The 11,842-nt window shown below is 36.0% G+C and overlaps 1 protein-coding gene across 2 annotated transcripts in view; it reads right to left on the minus strand.

Annotated features, from left to right (window-relative positions):
- TMTC2 (transmembrane and tetratricopeptide repeat containing 2) overlaps nucleotides 1-11,842 on the minus strand; it is a 521,137-nt gene that overhangs the window by 152,909 nt on the left and 356,386 nt on the right. For both annotated transcript variants that reach the window (XM_027842454.1, XM_027842453.1), the window contains one exon: nucleotides 4,976-5,097. In XM_027842454.1, coding sequence (XP_027698255.1) covers nucleotides 4,976-5,097 — 122 coding nt within the window. The remainder of the gene's footprint in view (nucleotides 1-4,975; nucleotides 5,098-11,842) is intronic.

The following is an 11,842-nucleotide window of genomic DNA, read 5'->3' on the forward strand; positions in this document are numbered from 1 at the left end:
TTCCTTCCTTCCTTCCTTCCTTCCTTCCTTCCTTCCTTCCTTCCTTCTTCTCTCTCTCTCTCTCTCTCTCTCTTCTGTTTTTCTTCCTTTTTGAGTTTTCTTGCACAAAATGACTAAAATGGAAATGTTTTGCATGATTGCACACATATAACCTATATCAGATTGCTTACAATCTCAGGGAGGGGGTAGGAAAGGGAGGGAAGGATTGAATTTGGAATTCAGAACTTAAAAAAAAGTAATGAATGTTAAAATTTGTTTTTACATGTAATTGGAGAAAAATAAAATATTATCAAAAAATAAAAAAAATAAAGTTATATTCCTAAAGCACAGGCTTGACCATTTCACTCCCTGTTCAAGGAGTTCTAATGGCTACTTCTTTCCTCTAGATAAAAGGCAAACTTCTCTTCTTGATATTTAAAGCCTTTCACAATATGACTCCAATCTACCTTTCCAGGCTTACTGCATCCCACTCTCCTTTACATCGTCCACATTTTAGACAAATTGGACAGTGTGCTATTCCTGGTTCACAATATTCCAAATCCTGTATCTATGCCTGGGATGCAATCCCCTCTTGTCTCTGTCTCATAGATTCCCTAGCTTCCTACTAAATTCAGTGTCATCTTCTATACCAAGTTATTTTTTTCCCCCAGGTGCTAGTGCCTTCCTTTTTAGAAATTACTTTGCTTGGATTTTGTACATATTTTGTATTTATTTATGTCTCTCTATTATTTCTCCACACAGCATATAAGGGAAGGAACAGGTTTCTTTTTGTCTTTATATTTTTTAGAATTAGCACAGTGCTTAGCACAATAAAAAAGGAGGCTGGCTAAATGTTCCTGTTTATTAGTCAAAATAAAGTTTTTGTTTGTTTGTTTGTTTGTTTTTTCTGGATCAAGAATCATTGTTAAAAATTCATCTCCTTTCTCTAACATACCATCCAAATTCTGTAAACAAGCTAAGAGGCAAGTAGAACTTTTATGCAATTTATGTCAGCATTAATTATATTGGCCTACAAAAATGTTAAAAAAAATTGTCTTAAGTAAATCGACGATGGTAAAGAAATAATATGATTTTTTTTCTAAATTGTGAAGGGAACATGTGCGAAAATGATAATGAAGATCCATGGTGTTGGGAAGAATTACAAAATCACTCATATGTACCACAAAGGCAATTAGTGGTACAGTGCATAGAGTACTGGCCCTGGAGTCAGAAAGATCAGAGTTCAAATCCAACCTTAGACTCTTAGTAGCTATGTGATCCTGGGCAAGTCACTTAACCTCTGTTTACCTCAGTTTCCTCAATTGTAAAATGGGATTACTAGTACCACCTACTTTGAAGGGTTGTTGAGAGAATAAATTGAGAAAAAACTACAAAAGGTCTTAGTACAATGCCTTGCATATAGTAGGTACTTAATAAAATGCTTATTTATTCTCCTTCCTCTTCCCATAAAATGAAAAACGTATCCTCTGGCCCTACATGTCTGCCTCCCCTAGCAATGTATGCCCCATTCTGAATTCATGACACCAACTTTAGGTAAAAAAAAAAATTCATAAGAAGAAGATTGGTAGAGAAATTCAAACAAGTCATGGTTAGTGTCTTCATTGGCCTTTGTATCAGAATGGAGGTTGGCTTACAGGGTCAGGTATAACTGTATTCAAAGTGGAAGACTTGAACTCTGGGCCATAAACCTACCCTATGAGCCTACATAACACATCAAAATGAAACTACAATGGGGCACAGCTTTATGACTATGGCCCCTCCCAGTATACACTTTATATATTAATTGGCTTAGTGTTGAGTCATTACAATTATTTTATGCGTACTGTAGTCATAGAAATCCCCACACCACACCTCCTTGACAAACACAGGGGCTCCATGACATTTTGGAAAGGTGCAGGAATAAGAAGGAACTTTTTAAAAAAAAATGTCATGAGGAATATAATTAAGACAAATATCTTAAGTAAAATCAGAGAATATTTTTTAAATTGTTAAATCCATTAAAATAAAAATGTTGTCAGCTTATTTCCATTAATTAAGGGTAAGATTAATCAATAAACTAAATGTAATGGAAATAAATGTATCTTATATGAAAGGATTATTTCTCAAATTGGACTTATTTGAAATGATGAATTCCTCAATTAAAAATCAGGCCATTCAGTTTCCAGCTCTGAATCTGTTGCCACCTTAATGACCCTGCTGAGCAAGTCAGGCATTCACTCTGGGCCTCAATTTCCTCATCTGAAAACTGATTATATGAACTCTAAAGTCCCTTTCAGGTCTAACACTATATTTCATTTTAATTTGATTTTAAAATATAATTCTGATATAATATCCTCAATTGATGTAATCATACTCAGAATAAGTAACACAGTTATAGTCACTCCCTCATATAGTTATTTCTTTTATCCTTAATGAAAACTAGGTTGGGGTAAGCACTACCAGAATTAAAAACACCAGTCTCCACCTCAACTAAAATTGTGCCTTCTGCTGAGACTAATAGCCAATTGTTTTTACACTGTTTTACATTTAAAGTATTTGGAAGTCAAAATGTGTGGCATTTTTCACTTTGCCAATCTCATGCTGAATCAGTGGCATACTATCAAGTCAAGAAATCCAAAATGAGAGCGAGGCAGTCCTTGGGGATCAAAGAATTTGCCAATTCTCATAATTTAGAAAGAAATCTGTTAAAGATGGTTGTGGGATTTTCACACTGTGAATCTAAACCATCCCATAATAGGGTTTATATTTCATCTAATCAGCAACTTGGAAACTATAAAAAGAGTCCTTAAGTAGCATTGGGGGAAAAAATTAAAATCTGGATTGTAATATGTGAAGCCCTTCCTTCCCCTACATATGTTCCAGTAAAATAAAGCTTCCGAGTCTTGTAAAGAATTCCTCCTGAAAAAAAAAAAATAGAATAAAGCAGTCTTTCCAAATTATGTCTTAGATGCAGGAAACATAAAATAGAAAACCTCAAGAAGAGAAATAAGGGCTCTCAGGAATCCTGCGTCCATAGTATTTGTCAGCGTTGAGGCAGTTTGCAAATTATACGTGTGTGAATGTTCTCGATTTGTCTTCTCAAGATAACCTTTTTTGTCTACTGCGCATCACAAAAAAATGGATTTGAAAACCTACAATATGCCTTTTGAGAGAGATTTGCAGAAAGCACTTTATCAGTCCAATTGAAAATGTAAAAATTTCACTTCAATCTATGTCTGACTTAAAAACGTTTCCACAATGGAGTAGTACCGGCAATACTCCCATGTACTCATTTTCAGATCTGAAGCTGACTGAGTCATCCTTATGAATTTGAACTCATTGGGGATTTCACAAGGCAATAACACACACACACATGTGTGTATGCATGTATATGTATATATGTATGTATATGTATACATTATATGTATATGTACGTATACATACATACACATGTACATATATACACACATATATGTCTAATTTCACACTTCACAAAAGTATAGATTTACATATGTATATATACATATGTGTATATATACATAAATATGTGTATGTGTATATGTATATATACTTTAGTGAAGTATGAAACTAGAACTTTTGATAGTCTGAAAGGTAAAACTCTAGTGTACTTAGCCTTGAGACTTGAAACAAACATATTTGCTTATACATTTTGTTGATCACAAAACAGGTAAGTGAAATACTTCACTACTGATTAATTATTCCAGAGTCTGAAATGACCCCAAATATTCACAGATGTCATAAAATCATAGCAGGTAATTTAAAGAAGTGACGTAAGAGCGATGAGGGAGCTAGGTATAGTGCATAGAATGCTGGGCTTGGAACCAGGAACACCTGAGTTTAAAACTAATCTCAAACATGTACTAGGTGTGTTAACGCTGGGCAAATCACTTAACCTCTACTTGCCTCAGTTTCCTTAACTATAAAATGGGGATAATAGCGCCTGCCTCACAGCATTGTTGTGAGGATCAAATGAGATAATATTTGTAAAGTGTTTTGCACAGTACTTGCACATCTTTGGTTCTATAAAAATGCTTATTTGTTTCCCTTCTCCCTCAAAATATAACAGCTTGAACCCACATGCATTCATCCATGGATGTTGAGAGGGTTATCCTCTTTAAAGGCTCAGTTCATACTTCTCTTTCACAAAGCTCTTTCCTAATTCTTTGCAAACCTTAAAATGCTATATGATTATCACTCATTATGGTTTATCTCTCCCATTCTAAACACCTTGTACATAGAAGGTACTTCATCAATATCTGCTAGGTTGAATTGGTGAAGAGCAAGGATTCATTGCAAAAGAGACAATAATTAATTTAGAAGACAAAACAGCATAAAAGAAAAATATATGCAAAGCTCAGACAATATTCTACGATGTTTCAGGCAATGCTTGCCTTTACAATTTCATCTTTATGTAAATGCTACACTGAGGTTATTCAATATATTCAATACATAAACTAGATTCTTTCCCCCACACTTGCATTGAGTTTCTTCAAGGGTAAAATCCCTTCAGTGTGCTGACAATAAAACATGTGCTTTAATTTACAGTCCCAACCCACTCTCCCCAATCCTAATCTGGGGTAATTTCAAGTTGTTCTGAACCATATATACACATGTATGCTGGGTCTCTCTTGTGTGTATCTGTAAAACAGTAAAGACTGCTTCATTCTTTTTTTTTTTTCAAGAGTAATTCTTGACAACACTCAAAAGCTTTATTTTACTGGAACATAAGTAGGGGAAGGAAAGGCTTCACATATTACTATTCAAATTTTAATTTTTCCCCCAATGCTACTGGTTATGGTAGAGACTAGGCCCATAGTGGAAGGCCCATGTAATGAAAAAAATTGCCAACACTCACAATTGTATTCTAGACCCATAAGTATCCAGGCCAGACAAGATGTGGGAAGGTCACTATGGATTTCTCAACACATGTTCATGCTGAGAGCCCTATTGTCTGCCTAATAGGTAGGATACTCACTGTTAAGGCCAAGAGTTTTCCATAGGTGAGATGAGCAGGGATATGGTCAGTCTTGGATCTCAAGGATTCCACATACCAATGTTCTGCCTCTGGAAGTTTGCTCAGCCTTAGGTAGGCTTCACCTGGAAAGAGATGTATTAAGAGTCACAAGATACTCATAATCTTATCACTCAAAAGTCCATTGCCAGTAATTTGGAAGGGGGGAAAACATTCACTCAACAAGTAAGTATCCATCAATTACCTGTGAAATTATAAACTATTTTGCCTGGGACCAAGGGGGATGAAAAAAAAATACATTTAAGATGGGCTCCAAGCTGGGACAAGGCATTTGGGGATCCATAGCAGGCTTAAAAATGGCACCCTCCCTGCTGGGTTATTATAGACACTTTATATATTAACTGGAAACACATAATGAAAAGAAAGAGCAAGAAAGGGGAACACCATGCAATTACAATGACCCAGTTTGGCACCAAGTTAAGAATTATGAAAATGTGTCCTTTCAGAGGTGGGGGAACAGTGGAATGAAATATTCAATATGCTATCAATGTGTTGATTAGTTTTGATGAACTGTGTGTGTGTGTGTGTGTGTGTGTGTGTGTGTGTGTGTGTGATAAATCTTTGCCATAATGGATGGTTCTCTGGGTAGAGGAGAGAGAATATATTTGGGAATGGAGATGATATAAAAAAATCAGTAAGTATTTATTAAGTACCTATTATGGGCCAGATATAGTGTTAATCACATAATAATGACAAAAACTAACACATAGTGCCTTAAGGTTCACAAAGAGGGCAAAAGAGGCCAGTAACTGCCTCAACAAGCAAACATATGACCTTGGTCTCATGAGGAATGGAAGTCCAGGGTAACACCTGTTAAAAGTACAAGTTTATTTATGAAATGCTATGGAACAGGGTGAGGAATATTACCTCAAAAAAGAATGAAATCAGTGAAAAGGAAAATAAGATTGCCAAAAGTATGGTGAGAGACCAAGACTGTTCCATGAGAATTTGCACACGAAGCTAGAAGTCAACAGTTAGATATAAAATGGAACAGATTTGCCAGGTTTGTTTGTTTTTGTTTTTGTTTTTTTTTTTTAATAGTGTCCATAGGCATTCTAGATAAGATAGGAACCACTCCATTTAGACTCTGATATAGTGGTAGCACTTAATAAGATAATGTCCCAAAGAACAGCCAAGAACATCCTGGCTCAGTCTCGTATCATGTGTGGAACCTGCCGGGCCACTGTCAGTTGTCCAGTCCTCTTGACTTAAGTCTTGCCACTGAACTCCAATGAGTCTGGAGGAGAGAGTGAGGCTGATGACTTTGCACAGTTCTGCCTCACTTAAATCCAATTCACTTGCAAGTCAAGACATTGGTTCTCTTCAAGAACGAAGGACGAACAACAATAATCTGTGTAACCTTGAGTAAATCCCTTAATCTCTCTGGACCTCAATTTCCCCATCTGTAAAATGAGGAGGTTTGGACTAAATGACTGCTGTATCCCTTCTATGTATAAATCTATATATCTGTGTGTATACATTCCTATGACTTCACAGTCAACTCTCTAACCACTAAATTGATAGTGGACATAATTTTTACACTGGAGTTAGGGAAGGAGAGAGACTTTCCATTAACCCTAAAATCTTACTTTTACTTAATGAGTCATTCACAATCAGTCATTGCTAAGCACTAGCTCATACAATCAATTCTAGATGCCATAATGCAACACAACAGCTCAAACTATCCATGATACTAGACTTGGTACACATATCTACATTCGTAGTTGTCTTTTAGCTTTTTACAGCATACCTACAAGTATACCACCATTGGGATTCAAGTTGAAACAGGCTTTTGAAGTGATTACAGTCAGCCAGTCTCCCTTTAAAGAAAGAGAACAAAGACCCAGAGAGGAAAATTGAGTTGACCAAAGTCAAACAGAAATAATAAAGTAAACTTTTCTGACTCCTGACACTAATTTCGTGTCCTTTTAATGACATCTCATTGCCTGGCTATGATTCAGATTTTTATGATTTTATAAAATATTTCAATTTCTTATTTACTTTTTCAAAAAAAATCAAAAAGCATTTTGTTCAATGTTACCAGTATTATGTGTAGGTGTGGGTGTATTTGAAGATGAACAGAAAAAAAGGTTGGATTCTCAAACTTATACTAGATAGGTTTACAATTTCCAAAAAGAAAAAGAACAAAAAATCAACTGATCTCAGAACTCACTATGTTCTTTTTTCCTAAAAGCATGAATCCAGTGCTACTAAGATCATACGACATTCTTAATGATATGATGTAGGATCAATTTTTCAGGTAGTATCTTTCCTAGTCACTTTTGCTAAGTGACTGCTACCGTGTGGCCCATTTACTTATTCAGTAGCGGTGTGTAACTCATTAATTAGCAACACACCTAAGATGCAAAAACCTGAAAGATTTGAAAGGTTTGATAATGTGTCTTGTCAAACATGAGAAAATTAATAAATTCATATCCATCTCTGATCTCATGTCTCAACCCAGAAAGAAATCTATGTAACCTAATGTAGTGTTTCACGGATTTTTTTTTTTTAATATCCAAGTGGCAGGCAGTGTGGTGTAAGGAAAAAAAAAAGTGTTAGATTTGCAGTTAGGAGAGATCTGTGTTCAAATTTACTACTAACTGTGTAATAATAATGGACAAGTCACTTAACCTCTCTGAGGCTCCCTAATTAACCCATTCATTTCCAGAATTTCTATCCGGAAACCCCGCTGTCTTAAGTGATGAATCACCTGGCCCATTATTTCAGGTAGGCCCCTGTCTTGCTTCCCTTCTTAATTTCACTTCCTACCCCTAGTCTTTTCAGCATCTTCCTCAGAAGCCTCAAATACCACACCTCTTTTCTACTCCTCTTTACTAGTTGTTATTTAGTCATTTTTCAGTTGTCTGACATTTTCTAAAGCCTCTTGGAATTTTTTTTTTGGCTATTTCCTTCTCCAGTTCATTTACAGATAAGGAAACTGAGGTAAACAAGGTTTTTGCCTGGGGTCACACAGCTAGTAAGTGTTTGAGGTCAGATTTGAACTCAGATCATCCCCACTCCAGGCCTGGCACTCTGTCCACTGCCCCACTTAGCCACTGCTCATTACTGGAGCCATGATCAAATCAATACTGCCACTGTTCTTGGAAGGGCTATGTTAATCTCTTGGCCCAACTTACCACCCTTGTACCTTTCCAGACCAAAGTTCCTCTCTATGGTAATAACTCCTTTAAGTGCATTTTCTCCCCCATTGAAATGTATGATATTTTGGGGAAATGACTGTCATTGCATTTATATTTGCATGGGCTGAGAAAAGATTTTTTTTTTCATTTGTAAAGGGGTTTGGCACATGGGTAGAGAACCTCTGATGTTGTCCCTTCATGTAGAAAGCTCTTAGCACAATCCCTGACACACAGAACATGCTTAATAAATGTTTACTCAGTGAATGGATGGATGAATGTAGAGCTACCAAGGAGCCTGCTCCCAGAAAAACTGAATCATGAAGAGATGACATAAAATATCATAAAATGGGAATAACTGGGAGAGACATTGGCACATGGATAGACCTTCCATAACTATTTCCAGAATGCTAAACTTTGGTCTCCTAGTTCTGCTTTGCAGGAGCTCCTTTCTCTTCCTCTTTTCCTTTTCTTTTTTTCTTTTTTTTCTTTTTTCAATCAGCTACCTACTGGGAAATCAAGGAGTCTTCAAAAATGGCCTGAATCACCTTTGGACTTATGTCTTCATCGAATTCTCTTAAGTTGCACTCTTGGGAAATCTCATTGACTTCTTCAATTACAGGCTTTCAAAAGAGGCAATGCTATAAGGAGAGAGAGAGGGAGAGAAACTCTGAGGCTGTCTCCCCTCTGAGGCCATGTAACACTGTGAAGAGACTTAGTCCTCGGTCTCCACTTTTATTTTTATTTTTTTCTGTTTTAGATGATGGTGTTTGAGCCTTCAATCTTGTGAGTTTTGAAAATCAGGAATAAGCCTTTGTATCTTGGCATTCCAGAGTCTGGATCTTACGCCCAGAATATCATTGTGCTCAGAGGAACATGGGGTCACCTTTGGGAGTGGTATTCAGGACCCAGTACAGGACTTGAATTGGATAAAACCAGTGTTACTTAGAAATAAAGCTAAAAGTGAACCTATTTCCCCAACATACTGAGGTGACAGTACAGAGGTAAACAATAGGTCCCCAATGTGTTGGGGGGAAATGTTTATACTCTTATATTTGATATGTCTTCAAAGTAAATATCCCTGTATAAAAGCTCATCATTATTAAGTGATTAAATGAAATGGGAGTGATACCCACTGGCACTTCACAGTGGGACAAACACAGCCAGTGGGGGATTGATCTAATAGCAGTGAAAAGACATACCACAAGCTCCTCAGGATACCCTGAGGAATAGATGTAGCAGCCTGGCCTTTACACACATTCATTCATTCATTCATTCATTCATTCATTCATTCATTCATTCATTCATCCATCCATCTATATAATTGAGATGAACAATAATGTAAAAATAAACTCATGTATGTAAATTACTTTTGAAAACTTTAAAACTCCACATGAATATCTAATATTATTGTTAGATGTGAAAAGTATAATTTCACCACATAAATTCACTTTGTACTTTCTGTATTTACTACTAATAACAATGATAATAATAACTGGAAAAAAAACTTCTGGTAAGACTTGGAAAAGAGTTGTATATTATGTGTTATCATTGATAGATTGTTAGTTGAATCTCTGGAAGAAATACTCACATTGATGAAAACAGTTCTACTGGAACATATGGAAAGTATAAAACAAATCAGTTTATAGAATAAACAGGAGCTTTTCAAAGACATGTTTGATATACATTTCTCCAACTCATTCACAGATTCATATGTAAGTTAGCAAATCCCCTTTCTTCCATGGCTTGTAGAGTTAAAAGCAGAATTGCAATTTGCCTCAATTTTAATTTGCTCAGTCATACACATTGAGGTAGAGGAAGATGAAAGTAACAACAGATGGTTGGCCCTTAAAAAATAACTTTTTAATATAAAATATACTCAAACTAATTCTTACAAGGGAAAACTCAGCATATAAGGTACATTGCATATGACACTTTATTCTTTAAATCAAGAGCTGTTGGCACAAAATGTTCTATGCTAACAAAATTATAAAATCTGCAAAGGTAATCACAAACATCAATAGTTATGGGTAGATTACGGTTGGGAGACTTGATCTGGGTTTCAGAGTGTATCAGGATTTTTAAAATAGAAACTCTAGTAAGGGAAACAAGCTTGAGTGTCAAGAGGTAGCATGGTGTCATGGAATGAACAGTGGATCTACTTTCGAGAAATCTGGGTTGAAGTCCTGAGTCTTTTATTCACTGACTAAATATTTTGAGCCTCAAGTTGTTTACACATTGCCTTTTAAAGTAAGTGTGGTAAGGGGGAGGGTATTAATGCATTTGTGAACTGTCTCAACAAATTGTAGTGAGGACATTTTGTAAACCTCAAGGTAATTTACAGACTCGAGTTAATGATTTTGTTAAAAAAAATAACAAAACAGAACAGATCAAACTAGCATTCAAAAGAATTACTAACGGAACCCTTAAGCCTGGAGTACAGGTCATCTTTCATCTTTGAATAAAACAATTTGAACTCAGAATATGTGATGTGATCAGTGTCAGAGAACTCCCAGTAAGGAAAATCTCTCTGCTCAAAAAGACCAACTATTCCACTGTAATTTTTCAATTTAGAGACTAGCCTGGCCATTTTTAACACTTAAGGTTAAGTAACATTGTCACACAGTCAACATGCATCGAGGGAGACATTATACCAAGTGCAACCTCTTAACCTTAAAAAAATATAAAAAGCATTAAGAAATAAAAGCCATCACAAAGGGAAGTTGCCAGAGAGAAGTGGGGAGGAAGGAGAGGAAAACTATAATTTCATTATGAGAAAATGAGATATAGCTAGATGTTTGGTAAAGTCATCTGTCCTCCTGGGACCTGTACTTTTTTCTTAATGGATAATAAACTGTGGTGGAGACATGGTAGGGGATCGTATCCAGGAAAAAAAAGAAGCAAGTTGTAATTATTTATTCTTTTCTTGCAAAGAATAGTAGAACTGAGGATTTAAGGTTTTGTTTCATTTTGTTTTGTTTTCCATAAGAAAGAGACGTGTTTCAAGATTCTCCCTTGATCACATTCAGCCTTCAGATTTGTTTCTAAACCATTTGCTGGCAAGACAAATCTAAAGCTTACAGTTAGCTTCAGGCAGATAGAAGACAGAATTTAAGAAAGAATACATATAATTTTGTTATTTTTCTAGCCCACGTAAAGCCTGAGGTCTGAATAATCCAGGCGAAGGCCACCTCCTTATGGCAAACATGTTGGAATTACTAATGGTTCAGCAGCCTAGCTCTGAGCAAGTGTCAACTGAACTTATTGCACTGATGTGATATGAGGATTCAGCGTTAAGACAGATTGAGCCGAGTTGCCTGTGCATTTGCCAGTGTTGAACGTAGCACCTCTTCGCATTCTATTTCTTATGCCTTAAAGTGCCCTCCATCCTTCCTTTCTCTTCCCTCTCTGCCTATCAAAATCCTACACATTCTTCAGATTCTACCTTCTCCATGGATGTTTCCCTGACCACCCTAGAGCCAGGAAGAATATCTCTTCTCTAAACCTCTTTAGCAACTATTGACTTTAATACTCATTTGGTACTATATCCTATGTTGTTTCATCTATCTTTCCTTCCCTCCCTTTCTTTCTTTCTTTCTTTCTTTTTTCCTTCCTTCTTTTTCTCTTTCTTTCTTTCTTTCTTTCTTTCTTTCTTTCTTTCTTTCTTTCT

This window comes from Vombatus ursinus, unplaced genomic scaffold (genome assembly GCF_900497805.2).
Source record: "Vombatus ursinus unplaced genomic scaffold, bare-nosed wombat genome assembly UNPS02014874.1, whole genome shotgun sequence".
Classification (NCBI taxonomy): domain Eukaryota; kingdom Metazoa; phylum Chordata; class Mammalia; order Diprotodontia; family Vombatidae; genus Vombatus; species Vombatus ursinus.